The sequence below is a fragment of the Haliaeetus albicilla genome, chromosome 12, assembly GCF_947461875.1.
Source record: "Haliaeetus albicilla chromosome 12, bHalAlb1.1, whole genome shotgun sequence".
Taxonomy (NCBI): domain Eukaryota; kingdom Metazoa; phylum Chordata; class Aves; order Accipitriformes; family Accipitridae; genus Haliaeetus; species Haliaeetus albicilla.
In genome coordinates, this window is record NC_091494.1 from 13,160,699 (window position 1) to 13,182,419 (window position 21,721).

At 36.1% G+C, this 21,721-nt stretch overlaps 1 protein-coding gene across 10 annotated transcripts in view; it reads right to left on the minus strand.

Moving 5' to 3' along the window:
• TCF12 (transcription factor 12) overlaps positions 1-21,721 on the minus strand; it is a 174,979-nt gene that overhangs the window by 47,001 nt on the left and 106,257 nt on the right. For all 10 annotated transcript variants that reach the window (XM_069798139.1, XM_069798142.1, XM_069798138.1 and 7 more), the window contains 2 exons: positions 9,676-9,811; positions 6,528-6,580 (listed from right to left, as the gene is read on the minus strand). In XM_069798139.1, the coding sequence (XP_069654240.1) occupies positions 6,528-6,580; positions 9,676-9,811 (189 nt within the window). The remainder of the gene's footprint in view (positions 1-6,527; positions 6,581-9,675; positions 9,812-21,721) is intronic.

A 21,721-nucleotide genomic window follows, 5' to 3' on the forward strand; every position in this document is an offset into this window, starting at 1 on the left:
AAGGTTTTAACTACCCATAGCTGTATTAAAAAGTAAATAAATATGTTTATTATCCCGGGGCAATAAATGATCCCATCAGAAGCCTGATAATTATCATTCCAAAATGTGCTAAAAAACCTACCCAATCTAAAAATGTGCATGGACCTTAAACAAATTTTAAAACCCGAAATGAATTAGCAAGGCTGCATTACTGAAACTTGCATAGGACTACCTAGAAATCTTTTCACATCAACTCAATATGGCCAAGAAAATTTATTTGAAAAATTAAAAAGTGATTAAGGGGTCCCTCTGCTGGTCCAACCTTAGTATCATTTAACTTTTATTTCATTACTGAAGTACAGTGTATTTTTCACTTTCTCCCCTCACCAAACCCACTCAGCTAAACCTGCACTTGTGTCATCTCCCTGTAGGTGGCTCCATAGTCAAAACCTGAGCCCAGCCTAATACATCAATACACACACACTTTAAGAATTTATTAAATAATTCAGTGTCAGAGCAGCTTTAGAAAACTGCACGTCAAAATGCAGAGAGCTAATTGTGCCTCAGCATATATTTCTTTGCATATCTCCCTTTCTTCTGTGCTCTAACTTGCTGCTTGCAAAAATTGTTCTGCAAATGAAGCAGAGTGAGCTATCAAAAGCCAAACAAGCAATCCTTCTGTCATCCACAGTTAGAAATCTGCCTACTACTTCCTTACAGAAAGAAAAAACGCTAACAACTAATCCTAGCTATCAGTGCAAACAGTATGAAATCCTGTAACTAAATCTCCAAGACTGTACAACTTGCTTTCTTTAGAAGTCTTGACATTACAAAAAACTGTGGCACTAAAGCAAGAGGTAATTTAATTCAATTTCTTCGCTTCAGTGCGTAAAGACATATCTTCATCTGAAATCTCATTTAAAGACTACACAGTGTTTTAATTTCAGTACCATTTTTTGGAAAAAGCAATCATTTTTGTATTGTCCATTTCTGAAAATGGCACAGTCACAGGCAAAGCAACCTGCCCAACATTTGGGCTGAGCAAGCAACTGAAAGGAAACATCTCGGTTCAACAGCAGGTAGAAGTCCAGCAGCACAACGTTGCTCACTACTTTCCCAGCTGACTTCAGGGATTATAAAAGCCTTCCCACCAAAACCACAAGTATTATCAAGCAAAAGATAATTAAGAAATAGTCTTCAAAAAAGCTTTTATCCTTATCTATTGTTATAAAACACCACACTAATTTATGGTAATGGACACATTAATCTTTGAGGTAAAGCAGAAGTTGCAACAATTCAATGTAACTTCTCCCTAAATTACAGGAGCTGCAATTCAGTCATGTTATTTTTTCAGATAACCGTTTTAGAACTATGCGCACATTTAAGGTTCTTTTATGCACTCCCATTTAAGAGCATCTAATATGCTCATTTTGATATGTTGTGAAAACTTAAAAAATAAAGTCTCTCCAGTAAATCCAAACACAGAGAAATAATTTGACATCATTATATAGCCCTCATATGTATATACGGATTTTCAGAGAGAAGATCTCTCAATTAAGCAACCTCACAACAGTTCAGCACAGTCAGATGACAGCATAGTCAGTTTGGAAAAATGATCTGATTGCAATAAAAAAAATTGCTATTAAGGGAGGGTTACTTAAGTACCTTCACCTTAATTCAGTGAGATCTCGATCTGAACTCTCACAGCAGGACTTTACAATGGACCGCTTAGCCGTCTAATGACGGCTAAATGTTCTCTTATAGCAAAGAGCGGGTGGGATGTTACAATCTGAGGTTACTGCTGTTTTCAGACAGATTTCAGATAAAGGTCATGTTGAAAAAAACTACAATAATCTATCCAGAAAACCAGGTCTTTTTCTTAATAAACATAAAATCTCAAAGAAACACTTTTACTTCATTTGTAACATAATTTAGGGGTTGCATATTTTACGTATTTGCTTTTTGTTCAAGCTCACAGATGAATGCCGTGCTTAAAAAGGAGTATAGAGCAAGTCCCCAAAAACTTTATCCCTTGAATCAGGTGACAAAAGAACAAGTATAAAGCAGAAGAAGGGAAGATGAAAGACTAAGTCGCAAGGAAGAAATTCCAAGTTCTGTGTTGCATTATCCATAAGGATTTATTTGCTCAGTTTTGCTATTTAAAATCACCTTCTAAAACACAGCACAGCATCAGAAGCAAGGGTCAAGCGAGTTACTGCTGTCTTTGAGAGTGTTAGATATTAAAGACAAGTGACAGTTGAACGTATCCCTTGACTGTGCAAGACAATTCAGAACAGCTCTGAACAAACTAAATGCTGCTTTTTACATTTTGACACCATTTCTGGCCAGTGGGAACAAATCTTACTTACAAAAAAAAAAAAAGAAACTAGAAAGTCAGTTAAACATAACCTCACAGTCAGTTAAATATCCCATGAAGTATCTACCCAGGATGCTCCAAAGTCTTCATCCAGAGCCACAGACTTCATAAAAGTATTCCAAGGATATTGCTTTACACCAGGCTACTTCAATACACATTGAATTTGCTAACGTTGAGGATAATTCTCTAAAGAATATAACATTCACCACGCTGAGTGGACTTTATTTTTAATACAATCTAAACACTAAAGCCTCAAAACTGGGTTTCAGATAAACATTCAGAGGACTGGATCCTTTCCACTCCACCATTTCAAATAATCTCCTTTTACCCTTCGGGAGGGATGAAGGAAGGAGGGAGCACAGAAGGGAGTAAGATCTATTCTTTTTCTTCTGGTACCATTGGTATGAGACAGATCTTGAAATATATTTCTCAAGCTCAGTCTTAAAAGACTAGCATGATACCAAAAAGAGAACTGCCTTAAATGTTTGGGGGGTAGTTCTGTGTGTACAAACCAAGTTTTCTCTAGCTTTGCTTCATAAAGAATTCTTGCAATAAATTAGCACCCACAGACTCTACACATACTATAAAGGGCGATATATGAGGAAGCCCTATAATCAAGCTATAAATTGTCTTAAATGTATTGAAATCTATCCCAGCTGAAACCAGGACAAACATAACGAGTTTGAATTTAGAAAGAGGTCTTGGTATTACAAAACATTAATTTGACCATCTCTTATTAAATAAGTGGCAGTCTAAAGTTTAATATTAACTGATAGTTTCAGGTACTGTGGAAAGTCTAAAATACTCAAAATAGTTATTAGAAATGGAACTACATAGAAAACAATCAGATATTTGTGCCTGTGTGTCACAGCTGATTTTCTGTAACAAAAATCAACAGACATGATATATCTCAGCTTATTTCTCTATGTGAGACTAATTACATGGCAAAAGAATGATGATATTCACATTGTTTTTCTTAGAATTATAACACTATAATCAGTAGCGATCATGAGATTAATCATAAATATTAATTTGAAATATTTTCTGAGTACACGTGTAAACGGTATGTTTCTGCTCATAGCCCATCCATAATTAGATGGCAATCTCCCTGTGCATTTCCAAGTGAGCCTTACTTTTCTTTCTTCTCCCTCTGTGCACTGAACAGCTCTTCCTAACTCAGCCCTGCCGATTAGTTACAACTGGTTTCAAGTCACATGGTGTTATTAGTTTCTTGGCTTAGTTAAGGTAACTCCTACAATCATAAAAATTCTCAGAAATACAACAGTTTTGAATCTCTGAAGACAATGTCACTCACTGAACAGTATTCCCCCCTCTCCCCTAATATAAACAGCACATCACAATCTTTCTGTTCACTCAAGCCTGGCTTGAGCCAACAGTGAGAAAAAATAAACCACTGATTTTATAGTTGCTATCCTCCCCATAAGGCTTTAAATTTAATCGTTGTAGTTTAACGTAAATGCTTGCATGTCAACATTCAAAATGTTTTCGGCAATGACTCACCACTTAGCAATTTACAACAGGAAAACTTAAAAATGCATTTGCCTGGTGCATTTCATTTTTACAGTAGAAGGACAAGTTCAGATTGACTTGCATTCCAGAAAGTAACTAAACAATTCATTAGCACTTTTCTCTGTAACTATTTTTACTTCAGGCCCTGATAAGAACACATGAAGAAAGATAAACCTCAAAGCAAGTCATTTCAGAAAATACCATACAAATCCAAGAGAGAAAGAAACAAGCTGAAGTAAGATTTTTTTTTTTAAGAAAATCATTATTTCTTAAAAGATTGTTACTAAATTACTGTTATCTAGGAAATTAAATTACTGTTGAGTATCCGTTGACATGGTAGCCCTATACTAACACAAAAAGATTGGAGAAAACCATCTTTTAGAAACTGAAATATTAAAAAACAAACATTTGTATAACAACACTAAGTATCATCTTTCTTTTGACTTCCCCTATTAAAGTTCCTTGTACTACCTATTGGCTAAATCAATCTTCATCTTTCCTACAATACATTCTGACTTCTTACCAAGGTATATTTAAAATAAAGACAACACTTACATAATTATGTACTCAATTTAAATTTCCTATGATGCTCAGTGAAATTTGGTTTGTGTCATCTTCCAAATACATATCATCTCATGTCACTTTTTTTTTAAATGTCATTTTACTTCAAGGCTCTATTCAGCACTGAAAGCATTGATACACAGAGAAACAGTACTTAAAAACTGCAGCATTGCAATAATTGATTATTCACAGTAACTGCACTTTATTGTGCAGATTGGTACAATGTTAATACAAATAAAATTTATCAGCATTTTTTTGTCTCCACTATTCTCACAGAAGAAGAATTAAGTGAAAACCATTTGAAAAATACTGCTTCTTAAAATTAAAGCCTGGTAAGAGAAATAAGAGAAATTTTTCATTCGCTAAAATGATCTCTTTACCTGGCTGATGGTACTAAATACTAAACATGTAATGTAAGCTTTATTACTCGCCTAGAATTACAGTAATAAATTACATGAAAATTGCACTGCTATGTGTTTTAGCTTCTCTGACATTTTAAATATATTTTTGTTAATCTAGCAGAAATCATCTGCTAGACTGTAAAGCCACCCTACATAACACGCAACTGTTAAAATGTAAATTGCCAAACTATTTTTAGCTGCTGCTGAAGGAAAAAAAAAAACCCAAGAAAAAAAAAAAAGAAGGCGGGGGGGGGGTAGGAAAGGAAGAAGAATAATATTCCTGGCCTCGGGAATAATGATTTGAGGCATTGTGTTCATTTTGTTTATCAAGCAGCTATTCAGCCTCTAGTGGGGCCCAAGTGCTTATGCAAGCAAAAGCTTTTAAGAGTGCCTGCAGCTGCAATCCTGGCTTCCAGGTAGGCTGCAGGTTCAGAGCACAGCTGCCCCAGGCTATCTATACTATCTCAGCTCCATCTGGAAGTACAGTTAAAACGGGATTTCAGATCCTGGTTTCTGTATATATCACCGTGAGCAGGGGGAGGGAGAAGGGAAAGAGAGGGAGGAAAGAACAGGGGAGATGCAAGGACTAGAAGACACCATCCATACTTCAGACTCAATACAAAATAAAAAGATCAGACCCATTTTGCTCCCACTATATTACTGTTGCCGGTGCAGTATGTTCCATTCAGCCTATCCGTCTTTGAGTTATGACTCATCCAAGTGCACCTGCGCCCATGTGTTAAGTACTGCCAAATAAAAGCCCAACATCCATTTACACAACAAAGAGATGTACCCCGCAAGGCAGCGGAGCTTCACCCTCCCCTCCTGTTTGTTCTGAGCAGGGGAAAAAATCATTCTGTCCTTCACTTCACTGGGGATTTTTCACTTCACGTGGATTTTTAAATGCAGATTCATTTATAAACAATTTTCTTCCTTTTAAGAATAAAGCATATTTAATACCACAAAACACCCCTATAGCATTAGATTATCACAGCCATTAATGATTTTTCCACCAAAACCCTTCCAACCTTTTTCATCAAAGCCCTTTATTCTCAAAGGATAAATTTTCAAGCAAAGAGGGATCAACAAACTAGTTGCTTGAAAGCTTTCCTGATGCTAGACTGAAGTTAGGAAAAGCTTAATGAAGGCTTTAAAATCCACCAGGGCTTCACAATGAACATCTGACTCGGTGATTTATGCATATTAATAACCTCAGTCCTACTGAGGCAAGCTGAGCTGTACATGTCCTCCGAATCTTAATGTCTTCAGCTCCACTGGGATTATTACAAATGTAAATTTCTAAGATTCTCAGCTATTAATCTCTGTCTGTCCTCCTGTTCAGCAACATAATGACTAATTAAACATCAAAAGACCTGTACAGGAGATCTTCTTTGACAGCTCCTGGCCCAGCTCTCTTCCCAAGAGAGGAATTCAAATGACAGGGACAAGTGGGTAGGAGCATATGAGCAAGCTACAAATCACCGCTATGAAATCTAAAAATTCCACATCAAATGTGTATTTAGTACTCCAGAACCACTCCCAATTATCTAGTCTAGCTGTTCATGTCCAGCAGATAGAATTCCTAATGCTAAAGTTAAGTACTTTGTATGTATGTCAGGTAAAGAGAGCACAATTTGAGCCCAATTTGTTTACTATAAGTAAAAAAATGTAGTACTTACAGAAGAAGGCAAACCAGGGGGCACCTTTCTTACTTTCTTTGTCTGTAGAGGATCTGTACACAGAAAAACAACATTTCATCAAGTATCTACATTACAGATGAGAAAGAATAAACAGCTAAGCTATACAGTTTTTTCTTTCCACAATTGATTTCTTATTTTCCAGTTTCATGCATTTTTTATTCTGTGCCAATGAAATTTGTTTTTCACATCAACAGAAGAATGTAACATACTGATGTTCTTCTCTAAAATAAAGCTTTGCTAAATAATTACTTTCAATTCTTTCCATAAGGAAAGCAGTCATTCCTAGGAACACTAACACTGAAGGGTACACTGATGCCCCTACACACTTGCTAAGAAACAAAGTAAAATTTTGAGATATCTAAGGAGGAAAATGGAATTGATTAGTGAGAGAAATGCTATCCCTTTCTATGCTTCAGAGTAAAGACAGAACTATCAAAAAGGAATTCATGACACGGTGTAAATTTCTCGAGCTTTTAGACCACGGCAAGGTTGTAAATAAACAGCAAATCTAATGACCTAATTACTTAAGTAATAAAGGCAATATAACTCAAATTTGCATGTAATAGTAAAGTTGGAAGTATGATACACGCTTCCTTCTACCAATAATTATTGTAAAACCACAAAAGTACCCAGCAATTTCACTACCTAAATCAAGAACCTGAACCAGTCTAGTCAGCTGCTAATAAAATTAATCTGAATGGTATACACTTAAATTGGAAGTTAACTGATGTTCTGAAGATGAGTATCTGGTAAGATTACCAGTTCTACAGTTGACCAATTGAGTCTTCAATTAAAATACAAAATTCCTATTACTTTATTTTAATTCAGAACATTTAATCACTATTTTATTATACGGTATGACAAGATAAAGGCGAGATAAGGTGAGAATATCTGCTGGATATCTTTACTCTGACCATTCCCATAGGACATGTTTGATAAGAAAGTAAAAGGACTTCTCAAAAGATATTTACGCTGCACTCAGAGTCACCTGGAAGGGAACACTGGTTGGTGGTTTCAATGAACTTCAGTAGCAATTTTAAAGAGTGTTTGTTAAAATCCTGGTCAGGCAATGCCTTCTCAGGGATAAAATAACCATAATTCCACTTTGCTTTAAATTCTCAGGCAGCGGTTTTGTAACATTTAAGTAGTCCATAAAAAAAAAGTAAACATACTTTCTCAAGCCATTGGAAACATGACTCAAGATAAAAGTGCACTTCCTTTTCCTGGCATTTCTGGAAAAACATTTCCATAAATTTCTAACCACCACCTGCTATGTCCCAGGTTACAGTTCCCCAGATTCAGCCATGACAGAAAGAGGAATATCAGACTGTTAACAGTTTGAACGGGTCTATATCCCTTGAGCTTCTCTTTCAAAGAATAAAATAAATAGGATTACTACTCTGAAAACACCACACAGCTTCATTTCGTTTGATTTAATAATATCTGGAACTTACCAAACTCTATCTAGATTGCACAAGAAACTAACTTAATCATATATTCAAGTATATAATGAAAATCAGACACTCTCATTTAGGACTGTCCCTCAATGACTGCTTCATACCATAACTTTTCTGCCCACGTCCGTATCACACTCTGTCCAGCACTCAAAGTCATGCTCTAACAGCCACCATTACTCAAAACCACAGCAGGTTACTATTACAGCAGTTTCTCACTAAAACCGATTCAATGGGGCCTAAACTTAACAATGACAACATCAACAACTTAAAATAACCATTTTACAACACAACAACTTAAAATAACTATTTTAAAACCCAACTCTTTAATATTAAAGTTCAAACACCCTTCCAAGCAGCAAACAATGTCACTGAACTTTCCTTATACTGTTCCTCTTCTGAAACAGATCTGAAGACTGCTGTGTTTGTTTCTCACATTCTGAGGAAAATGAATACTTACAAATACATCTGTAAAGAATGACAACCCCAGATTGAACAGCGGTTGTCCTGACAACAGGTTAAAAAGTTACACAAAAATGGTATTTTAAAATGCATACATACGTGTACACACACACACACAGGTAAAGTTCCAAAGTCATATTTTTATAATTAAAGATTTAAAAAACAGTTTCAAGCATGTTCAGGACTATTTTCATACCCAATGAGTTTGCGGTTCTAGTCAATACTAAAGTTACTTCAAGAAACGATTTGCATTTGATGAAGGATTATTTTGGGTAAAGTATGGTTTAAGTTATATGGTTCCAACAAACAGGATTTTATTATGGAATAGAAGTGCTATACAGAATGAGGGGCATTAAAAGCCCAAACATATAACTAGAATAATCCTAATGACACAACATGCTACCATTGAACCACAGTAGCTTTTAAACTAGAATATCAGGTTAGAGTCCCTCTTTTTATACGAAAAAGATTTTTTTAAAACTTGCACACCAATTATTCGCGACAGTCTTACAGCAGAAATGATAGAACAGCTGGCTCATTCTTGATTCCCTAATTCAATAGAAAGTCTTCAGAGCTATGAAATATTACCACTGACTATGACCGAGTACTAAAATTCCATTTATCTCTAAGCATCTCCAGAATAAAAAATTAATACTGTCATAGGATTATAATAATTTTTAAGCAAGTTCCTGCCTGCATATTTTGCAAGGTAGTTTGATTTTAGGATAAACTACTAGTCTCCAATTGCTAAGAACTTTAAAGGCATGTTGAACCAATTACAATGAACTATGTATTGCCCTGAATAAAGTTACTTTTAGCATATAAAAGGATAATTGTTTCCCCTTTGTGTCTTTCCTCTACTAAATAATGGTAATGACCTCAAGGTCAGGCATTTCCAGGAGTTAATGATGGCATGGGTTAAGGGCACTCAGCTGGTCATCAGCTCTTATCCATCTGTCATTATTGCTTTTGCAATTAAGAGCTTTATTGGAGTTTCTTGTTTGTTTTATAAGCAATACTGACCAGTGTTGAATCCAAACTAGCATCTCAGAGAAAATGTTAATAATTTCAGTTTATCTCTTATACAGGAGTTTGCTGTAATTTGAATTGCTCAGTACAGAGCAATCTCCAATATATAAAAAGAACTGTCAAAGAAAAGTCTGCAGAAATGCATGTTGAGCCAAAGTTTAAAAACTGTCTATATTACTCACCAAGAGCTGGTGAGTCATGAAGTGGTCTTCGGCGTTGATTTGTACCAGAAAACGGGTAGTAGGGTGTTCCAGGTTTTCCTGAGGATGACAGCTGACCTGGACTTCCAAGCCCCATATCTGACCGAAGCAGACTAGACTGCAAAACACACAGAGAAAAGTAAAATTAAGCTCTGTCATAACTCAGCTGTTAATATACCAGGCCAACAAACTATTAACCACACATAGGGCTCTTGGCATTTATAGGAATTTACTGGGCTTTCAGCAAAGGTCTTAAGAGTTCAAAAAAAACCATGTTGACTTTTTAAAATGAGTATTCAGAGAATATACTACAGCATAATTCAGAAAGGCAGAGCAAGTTTGCCTGCGAACCTCCAAAAAAACATAACCATTTCAGTTTAAAACATCTGAAAGAATCAAGTCTGTCTTAAATTCTAAACAAAAAACCCATAATACTTTGTTTAGTTTGCAATGCAACACCTCTTCTATTACACAATATAAACATAACTGATAAAAACTGCTAAGAGTTTATAGTATGACATTAGGTTTTAGCACATACTTAGAAATCCAGAATTGCATTACATTCATAAAAGCATGGAATAATTGTCCAAAAGAATCAAATGCAGACAAAAAAGATAACAGATTAGATTAATGCACAGAACATAAAAAATTATGACATTCTAAAAACTTCAAACCAACAATGTAGTTGAACCCTAACCTTTTCGTTCCCTTTTCATGCAGTAAATAGAAAAACATTCTAAACACTTAGCAAGTGCATTATATATTGTTTGGCCTCACATTATTTAGATTTCTTCTGTGAAACTGAAACGAATGTTGGTGATTTATGAGAATATAGGTTTTCCATGGTTGATACTATACTTAGCCTGGTTTTAGTCTGAAAATCCCCAGACTTAGAGTGAAACCCACAGAACTGTTTGTACACAAAACATAATGCTACCAGGCAGTAAAAACACATTCACTGCCACTTCACTCCTGGCTGTTGCATACAGCTTTCCTCATACAGCAGCACCCACTCTGTGTAAAACATAGCTAAAGACATTTTGCTTTTAATATTTGCAGAATCAGTGGTTTAGGGTCACCATGGAACCAGTAGCCTTCAGAAATAAGTGATTTGATTTCTTCATACTTGGTCATTACGTAGTGCAGTCTACCCGTTATAAAGGGAGTAAAGCATGGCTGTCAGATGGCAGGACAACAGTTATGCCTTGCCTACATTCAAACTGTGCTAACATTTCAATTGTCAGATGATGCTAACACAAAAACCGCTGATGGGATTAACTTTTATACCAAAAAGAATTCGAGGTGCCACCTAGCTAAAATTTCTCCTTCAGCCCCACTGCTCCCAAGCCAACTTTCCTCCTCCCCTCAGACCGCTCTCAACAAAGTTCACGCGCACCCATGGGTTCCAGAGGTGATCAAAAAAGCACACCTGCAGATTGGATCATGGCAGGAACTGCTCTAGCGCTGTTGCTTTCTAGGACTATAGCAGCTGACTGGAATATGTGCAGAGGCCACTGGTCCTGCCTCTCCTCACTTTTCCTTCTAAGGCCTGAATACCCTCATTCATAAACAAATTTTTTTTTTTTTTTTTTTGATACTGTAGATGATTCAAACTGGTTCTTTTGGTGTGATGACTTGTGAAAGGTGAGGCTAACTCACAGGGCTCTCAGTAAGGTACTAAATCCCTTCTAACTTGCAATGCACTGGGATTAACAGAAAATCCAGAGTTCATATTAAAAAAAAAAAAATATTTCTTACAAATCTATCACACAGTTTGAAGAACAAAGTTAATGATGATTAAAAATGTTAAGGCATAAAAATAAAGTTTCCTCTCAACTCAATTTCTTCATTCTTTTTCTTACAATAAAATAGTATTTAAATCAGAATTGTTAATATAAAACTCATATTGAAATGAGACACCCTTAAGGAGTGAGGTGATCTTTAAACAAAGTATACAGAAAAATATTGGGGGTGGGGGTGTGTGAAATCTGCTTATAGACTGTTTCAAGATTTCCTAATTCTGCCTTCAATAAAGTTAAGAGTTTACTGTTCTGCAGAAAACATTATGATTATCAGAATATCTGGCTTACATAGTATAAGTCTGAATTTAGCAAAGATGCTATTCTCAACATTTATTAGAGTTTTAGTGGTGAATACTGTGCAGGAAGCCTGGGCAATGTTTTGTGAAAAGCAGTTCCTCCAAACCAACACTGTCCAAAAGAAGAAATGAAACCAATTCTGCACTTAGCCCAAGACTTGACCTTCAGCCCAAGAATACCCAGGACTGATGGAAAACTTCTAAGGAAAACTTCTTTACACAGCCCATGGGGAAGGGGAGGAAGTATTGTGATAGTTGTCACTTCAAGTAGCTGAAGCAAGGTCCCACTCACAGAATCCCAGAACTGCTGAGGCTGGCAGGGACCTCTGGAGGTCATCTAGACCAGCCCCTGCTCGCTCAGAGCAGCTGTCAAACACAATTAGTAACTACATCCCATTCATGTTAAAGACAACCATCCCTGCTCCCCCCCAGCATCTTCTGATCATCGGCAGTGATTTTGGAAATGCAACGGGAGCCATAAAGACACCTCCAAAAAAAGGGGTGGGAGGGTTCTTAGTCCCTCTGTTCCTCTATTCATTAAGGGGGAGGGGAGACAAGATGACAAAAAAAAAAAAACCAAACAACAAAAAAACCCAAAACAAAACAAAAAACCCCAAACCAAAAAAACAACAAAACCAAACACCCCCACAAACCAACAAGTGAAAACTCTTAAATTCACTTCTACCAAGCCATTCCAAAAAGGCATGTGTCTCTATCTTTTCCAGACTTAACTTCCAACCTTTACATCACGACATTTACCACTCTTGCTTTTGTCCTAAGCATTCCAGTTCTTGACGTTTTCATTGGACCCTGAATTTCAAAGCAGTGTGGCTACTGCAACAACATAAAGTAAGTGTATAAGTAATATAATACATACCCAGTATGTACATACCCAAGCTATGCAACACACTCTAAAGAAGTTTCCTGATCTAGATTGTGTTTGGGTAAGAATTCTTTATTAAAAAAAAAAAAAAAGGGGGGGGGGGGGGGAACCCACCAAAAAACCTACAAACCTCTTCCACCATTCTCACAATTGAATGAAGCATCTGTTTAAAATTTTATAATTGTTCCTCAGTCTTCCAAAAGAAAATAAAAATAGATGTCATTAGTTCAGCTTATTGATTTTTCTGCCTGTCTGAACCAATTGAGAAGCAATATTGATTAGGACTGATCCTTTCCTCAGGGCACCTGATAAAGAAAGGAATACAAAAATACCACTGAGGATAGCAAAAAACCTTTGTATTATCAGCACCAAGCTTCTCCTGACTAAGTGCCCGAGGTCCCTGCACAGAGGCAGATCGCTTACATACATAGTTTGCAGCATTCTCCACAGAGAACATTCACGCTCACTCCGAACCTCATCTGCCAAGCACGGATCCAATTACTAAAGAATAATCAATGACTGGTTATTCTCCTGAATACTACCAAGTCCTGTCTGCATTACCATTACAAATAAACAGGCATTACCCTTAAAAATTTGCCTCTTTAGATTTTATAAGGCATATTTCCAGCTTCAAGATAAACAAGAATTTATTTAAAGCAGTATTTTCCCTAAGGAATGGGTGTTCAAGAACCAGCCTTAAAAAAAAAAAAAAAAAAAAGGAAAAAAATAAAAGGCTTTTATTACAATCAACTAAGAACACAGCAAGCCTGATTCCAAAGAGAACAGAGAAAGAGGTAAACATGACTGCTTAACTTTTCTAATTTATCCCTTTCAGCAAAACCAAGAAACAGTTCTGACAGCCTCAGGGGAAATGACATGGCCTTACCCCAAAAATAAAGGCTTTTACAAGGGCCACTATGTAGACAAATGCTTTAAAGGGGTCATTTTCCTAAAAAGTATTACCATAAAAATGAAATGCAGGGGAGTCATCCATTCAAACACTGCAAGGGTGAGGTGAGGGGGAAAAAGAATCATATCTACATGGAGGGTGTGGTGGTGGTGTATTTATGCACCCTTGTCACAGAAAACAAGTAACTTCGTATTGCAGCTGCACTTACGTGCACACAAAGTTAGCTTCCATTCAACCTAACAAGCTAATCAACCACTTGCTTCTATCAAAATGGTATGCCCGAGATAAAAAAAGCTCCTTACTCAACATATTTTAAATTTTTTTTTTTTAAATTGATTCTTTCAAAGAATTTGAGCACAGAAGTAAGAAAAAGTTTGACTACTTTGGAAGTTTTCTTTTCCCCAGCCCAACTCCATCAATCTTCAGAATCCCAAAGATACAACTTGATGCCAAAATACTGCTCTGCCTTCAATGAACTTCTAGGACACCAGTCAGCAGAATTCTAACATGTTGGTAAACGCTTCTTTGATATAAAAAAAAGAAATGTGGACAAGTAAAGGCCTACAGATGTCGTTATGTAATATTCCTTGCAGCTCTCCAGCATTTAGGCTATATGTAGATAGGAAAGCCAAGCTATCCTGAAAAATACACAAACATTTTTAACAAACACACTCCATACACTACATTATCATATATAAGGTTTTACCTTTCCACAAATGTATTTGGTTAGGTAGTTAGCCTTGTCTTTCTTTGTCTAAATCTCATTCACATCCATTTTTTTAAATGCAAACATATTAGCAAACACTTCAAGAACTCAGATTTTTCTAGTGTAGCCATAGCCAAATTATGCAATAGTTTAATCCAAATACAACTGTATGTCTTTACATCATTCATTTTTATTTTCTATTAAAAGAATAATATTGTTGAGAATAAAAGCATTAGCCCATTATATGCAACTGATTATGACAGGACCATTGTGCTGGCATAATAAAGGGAGGCTGCTTTGGCAGCGAAATGAGAACTGCAACTTACCAACTGCACACTTAGATCTTGAAACTGCCCCCCTCGTCCCCCCAATAAATTAGTCAACTAGATTTTATTTTTCCTTGCTTTTCTGCATTAGCTTCCTTTTCAAAAAGTTTATGCTTTGAGTCCCAGTAGTCAGGCTGTCCCTATTTAAGGCAGGAAAATGGTCTAAATTTAACAAAAACAAAAAAAACCAACCTTGAGTGTTTAGCTAAAATTTGTGAGCTTAGATACATTATTTTGTAAAAGTAAAGTAACACAAAAGCATTCATCTCAATGAAATCCCTCCATTATCCCACCACACAATCATAGACAAATTCACTTGGCATTTCTCTGTTTCTCAGAATTACATAGAGCACGTAATAAGTGCATTCCTTGCCCTACTGTAAACTTGAAATGCTGCACTGAGTAGAGCAAAAGTTTCACATACATGTCATCTTATTCAGTGAGCCATTTGGGTGACTTAAAGCATGTATATAACATGTCTTAATACCTCACATCTTGCCTTGTAGATAAACCTGACAATTTGCATGCACTAGTTTAAAAGAATGTAACAAAATGGAAAGTCAAACTCTGCTAAACTTGCAAAATCCCCCAGTTCAGTTGTGTATGTTTTTACTGTGATTTCAAAGGAAAACCTACCACAAAATTATAACATTAACAAATAATTCCTCTGTGAGATACTAGTACAGTACAGAGGTTTGGGCTGCACAAACACCCATCACCTGAGTTCCAGATCATGCAGTTTAAGCCAAAAATATAACCAAAATATGAAGTGTTAAATTCCACTTTACTCAAGTCTCCAATCTTTGGAAACTGTAATAAATATGCACTCTAAAATAGTAGCTGAATTTGGAAAAAACACTGACATATGATGTAAGTCCATTTTGAATTTAAATTCAGAGATATGTTTGCAATTATCAGCATGTTGTTAAAGAATCTCATCCTGAGAATATCATCAAATAGTAATGTGAAATACAGTGTCACCATTTTGAGAACAAAGGGACCCTGAATGAGTAATCAATAGCAACTGGCAGAAAATGAGGCATTAATTATGATCCTCTCTAGTGTTTTGTCTCAAACAAGGTTTCATTAAATATATTGTGCTAACCTGTACATCTTCAAGCCATTACCAATAGATTTGATCAGATACATTTTTGGTCCATTTCAGGAGGAGGAAAATATCAGAATTAAAAAAAACCAAAACAACATCTAAAGTGTTATATGATAAATTGAGCATTTTTTCTTGATCAATTTAAAGGAAATCAGGGGTTGCTAATAAAACATCTCAGGAGAAGATCCTCTAACAACATGCTGATAACTGCAAACATATTCCTCATTTAAAAAAAATACTCAGATCTTATAATCTCAATGTAGTCTCTTGAAAATTTAATTATCATCTCCTATACCTAAAGTATCACGCAGGTTTGAGAAGATAATGACAGTCATCCATCAACTGCATCCTGCCAGTGTAATCAGGCTAATCTAGCTCACTGGAGTAAAAAACAGCTACCTAGGGTACTAAATACTGAAGTGATGCAATATCATAAACAAAATAACAGACATTTAGGTTTACTGTCTTCCCAATTAATGTTAACACTGAAAAATATCAAAGTATCGATATATTCTCTTTTTACATCAAAGCTCTTCTGGATCACCAAGGGCTGCTTATTCAATGTCTATACCTAAGCAGAATCTGCTACTATGGATAATTCTGTTTATGTGTAAATATACTGAGACTGAGCATAGGGACAGAGGAGAGAGAAGGAAGAAGTTTATTCAGAATTCCATATAGGTAATTTTAAGCAGTGGGAGGAGTAAAGATTAAATGTGAAGGGAAGGAAACGTTTTGTATTTCTTCTGCATCTAAGTGGCTTTAAAGCACTCGATTAATACAAATATTTTGAATTACTCCCTTCCTTCTCTTTTGCAATAGTGGCCTCCCTGCACTGATACCGCATATTGGCAAGGCTACAAATTCTGTCTTACAGTTATAAAAGCGGCACCCTGCTGATGTTGGTGTCCAATCCCCGAGGTTATGCTGGCTCAGCTTGTCTTCGCTCATCCCCCCGGGCAAGGTATTTTTTCATTGCTGACTGAATTCTAGGAAAGCATTACTAAGCATTGTGATTACAGGTCAGACTCCCCTCCCTTTGCCTTTGAATCTTTTTGCTACATTATGAAAACAGTAGTTTGAACAGCTTCCTTACTGTGATTATTATACAAAAGCAGAAGGTTTGCGGAGAACTGGAAAATGTCAGAAGAGAGGCAGCTGAGGGGTTATTCATCTACTTTTGAAATTTTTTGGTACCAGCCTTCCTGCTTTTCCCTCTGATCACAAGATATGAGCATGAGAAGTCAACATTATAATAAAAGATTTTATGCTGAATCTTATTTACAGAAGTCAGGCTATAAAGGATATTATAAAGCTCAAACTATCCTTGCATCTGCTTCTCCCTCTGCATCTTCAGCAAAATGATTTCAAAAGATTTCAGACCTTTAGTAGAATGTTTCATGTATATGGTATGAAAGCTGGGCATCTCCTCTCCCACACAACCAAGAGAAAAATCTCACTTGCTCTAAGCACCAAGTCAGAAAACATGTAACATAATGAAGGTTCAAAAACTATCATTAATATAGCAACCAGATAATTGTTAGGACTTAACATGGAAGACCCATATGTTTTCACATATGATCAAGTGAAAGCTAAGTCCAATACTAGGGTGCTAGTAAATGGACAGACAAGTCTGGTAAGTATCTTAGGCTCCAATCCCCCACGCCTTAATAAATGTTATCCTTCTCTCCCTCTATTTTCTATAGAAATCTGTGCCATCAGGAACACTATCATCTTAAAAAGCACTCCACAACACAACTGAAACCAATGCAAGTTGGATGGTTTAGTTCCATGGAAGAGGAATCAATGGCTCATCTGTCTTGTGTTTCTTTCCATCCACTGACTATCTGCTCCAGCTACAGTCTCTCCTAGCCCATCCCAGGCAGCAAATGCTAAGTAACAGGCTGCTTACACCACTCATCTTCCCCTTCCCAATTCTACTCAAGGCCTCTATTCATCTTGAAAGCAGTTATCTGTGCAGATGCAAAGTTTGGGAAGGGACTTCATCTCCCTGTGAAGTAAGAAAGGAAGGCAAAATGGTGGCTCAAGATGCTAGAGTAATTACAGACAAGAGGAATAAATACTTCAAGAAAATCCAAAGGGCAATCCAGCACATTCAAACAGACAGGTATGGCTGGGAGAAGAGAACTGAGCTAATCTTTTCCCCATCCTCCATTTATACCATAAATTTGTAATTGCAGAGCACCCAGCTCTGAGGCAGTTAAGATTAGCTGGAGACCAACAGTAACTAACCAAAGAAATTTTATCTGCACTCCATGGTGTAACATGCTTTTTACTTCCTTATGCAGCAATGTGTAAGATACTATATATATTGATTTACAGGCTATTTATTACCTTAAATACAATCAAACACAATCAAAAATTAAAAGGAGACAAGAAAATTTGCCAATCCTAAATAATGTGAGAAAGAGAAGGGCAAAAGAGAAGTAACAGTTTGTCTGCTTAAGACATGCAAAATGATTCTTTGCAGGGCTGCTCCCCTTTTATAAATAGCATCCCTCCCCTAACTATAACTAATTCCTAACACCTGCTACCCACTTCATTCCGGGGGATGTCTTCCCTGATTAACTTCAGGTGGTCACCTCCAGCTCTGAAAAGAGAAATCTAGCCTGTGCCCAGTACATTTTTACTTTCTAAAAAGGTTCTGCAGGCTCCTTATCTGCTGAGACAGGATATATTTTCCCAATAGCACAGTAAGTAATTCACTTCTAATAAATCATAATCAAGAGAAAGTTAATATTGCTTGCTTTTACTTGAGAAGTAAAATGAAGCAAAATAAAATCAAGTCTGGACATTCCATCTGCCCTTAAACTATGTATCCCCCTCCCTATTCCACCCTTTTAAGATGGTATCAGCTGGCAGAATCCAGTCAGCTGCTTCAGTTAACATTGTGTCACCCTTTCCTTCAGAAGCTGTGTTTCTTAGAGATTGATAGCTCAGCTGTAAAAATCTGCTTTGGGGAGACACCTGATATCAAAGGTGTCAGAGAAGAGGAGATTAAAAAGAGAAAATTTACAAAATAAAATCAGTTTGTCAGCTTTAAAGTTATATTGGTATTAAAAACCCCACAGATGTATAAGCCTTAAAATTTTTTGTACTTCCGTAACTCAGTATTACTTGGATTTAAATAGACATTATGTTCTGTACACTGTTTCTAAAACTATGTGAGGAAGGAAGAAAAGCAACTGGTGCCACTGCTTGTAGTGTTTTCTAAGGCTCCACAGATAAGAAAGGTCCAGAATATCATGTGTTTTTCTGCCTCATTGGAAAGATCCATCTAAAGCATCTTCAAACATACTGCCAGCAGTGAGCAGGAAGAACTTTCTTGTTGCTGTTGAATAGATACAGTAGTTTAAAAAAAAAAACAACCAAAAAATCAAAACCCTAAACTTGTGGGTCCATAGCTGATGCAACCTGACATCTTTTATTAGCACCAAAGTAAATTCTAAAAATTTTTTTTAAAGTACAAAATGGTAGCCCTTCTATAGCACCTATGCTTTTTTATAATTACCATGTTTAAAGTATGCATATTTTTCCTTATTGTACGCAATTATATTGAAGTGTATATTCTCTCTATATATGGTTTGGTTTTCTTTTTTTCCTAAAGATCTTATTTATAAACCTGGAAGTCTTAAAAAAAAAAACCAAATCACCCCCCCCCCCCCCAAAAAACCCAAACCACCAAACAAAAAAACAAACCTGAAGGGACCTGAGCCACATTAGCTACAAGGTTTAGCCTAACATTCTCCAGAGAGAATTACCCACACTTTAGCACCCCTTTTGCCACAATATTACTTCCTCTACTGTCTACCACCTAGGTGTGGTCTAAATACGCCTATTTCCAATCATTCCTGAGACAACCTATATACATTTTTCTATTAATTTTAACCGTTTCATTAGTCCCCTCTCCTCCCCTTTTTTTAAAAAACATATTTCAATAACAGTACAATATCATAGGAGCAGATGGCCCATCCTCAACACAGAATAACTGTCTAATCATTTCTCTCAAGGAAGCCAAGCATGGATAGAAGTCTTAGAGACAAGCAATAAAAAAAGTTTCAGGGTATGAACAGAATTCCTACAGGAAGAAATGAAAACTGCAGAACTCTGAATGTGTGCAAGAGTGCTTGCATATGCAGTCTTCAGACATACATCAGGTTACCCAAGAAGAAAGTATGAAGTACTCACTGGCCCTGCAAAGAAACACTTAATACCTATGTTCAACACAGCTGTCCATTGCTTCTTTCATCTTCCAGCAAGACATCTAGTGCTCACTATTCTTTGATATATAATGCCACAATAAAGCATGTTAGTAGTGGTCTAACACAATAGCCCTTGTAATGAATTGTTAAAAACTTAGCAAAGCATCCTAGAAGCAACTGCAGAGACATGCTGCCATGCTGCTATTCGGGGGCTGTAACTGCAGACCAAGAAAGACTTGTTTGGAAGCCTTCATACACATTTAAAGAACAACCACGTTTTAAAATGACATGTGCTACAAATACCCTTTTCTTCTTTGACTCACACATTTTAAGTAACATCTCAGCTGTCAGATACCATTAAAACTACTCTATCCCACTACGCACAATCACTGATTTCTTTCACTCTTGCCACTTCCAAGTTTTTTGTTCTTACAAAGCATGTGCAGATGTATACATGAATACAGATTTCATGTATACATGAAATACATGTAAAAACATTTATTTAGTAAACATAATCCATAGCTCCTTCCTGCATTCATTTTTCATACTGTTCTTTGCTTTTCCAATTTTGTCAGTAAATCTCATTTCTGCTTCCCACATACGGTTTTACACTCTTACCTCCTAACATTCACATTTTTGTCTGTATGCTTATTCTTCCAGCTGTTTAATGTTACCTGATGCTTTAATCTTCTCCATTATAATATATACACATTACAATTTTATAGTTTATGAACATATTAAAAATACTTTTAAGTTGGTGCTATTCAGTTCTATTAATTTTTCTCTATCAGCAAGCTGGTATCTACATCCTACTATGGACACTTGTTTTCACTCTTGCTGGCATATTCCTCACTACCTCACCTGTAAGACAAAAAAGTTGCCATTTTTGCCTATGCACAGTATGAGTGAGCTTTTATGTTCTCCCTAGACAACTCAGATTTCTGGAGTTCTACTCTTATTACACTTCTTGAACCTGTGAGATGGCTGTTAGAAAGCGTGCGCTCTGAGATACTATTTTCCCCAGCACTACAGGATTGTTCTTTAGATTTGCATTCTGCACAAACTGCTTTAAAGTTTTTTTTTAATTTGAAAGAGGCAAACCACTGACTACACAAAGTAACATACACTTGCAAACATTTCTTTTGCCAAAATGATCATCTGTTAAATTGCCCAAGAAATTGGTGCTAAAGGCATTTTTTGGGTTTATTTCAAAGTTCTTATAGTGTATTTTTTTGCACAAAAATAAAATGAACTTTTTAGACTGTGAAGGATGTAACAGCTAATAAATACAGTTTTTTACGCTTGTAAACTTATTCTTTAATATGTTCCTAAATTTGCAGACAAGATGCAAACCTTCATAAAGTTCCACATTAAATTGTGAAGAAAGCTGTTCGTAAGTCAAGAAAGAAAGAAAGGTCACAAATTTTTGCTAAAAAGCCAACAGTGTGAATTCCCATTGCTCTATACCTATATTGTATTAAATTCTGTAATATTTTTCAGCACAAGTGAGTCAAGCATATACAAATCTAGCATTCTCTGACTGGCAACCAGATGAGGAGAATATTTATGTATTGAGTCATACCAAAGGTGGAAGATGGATGAGTTTGTTCCAACTTACTTCAACAATCAGGGAGATGTCAGCTAATTTTTTCTCCAAGGTACTACCCAAGTAACAGCATACATTTAAAGTAATTTAAGAAACTCAAAACATGCTCTGAAGATGCACAAAGGCCACTACATCTGTCTTAATATTCCAGTGAAGCATATTTTTTTT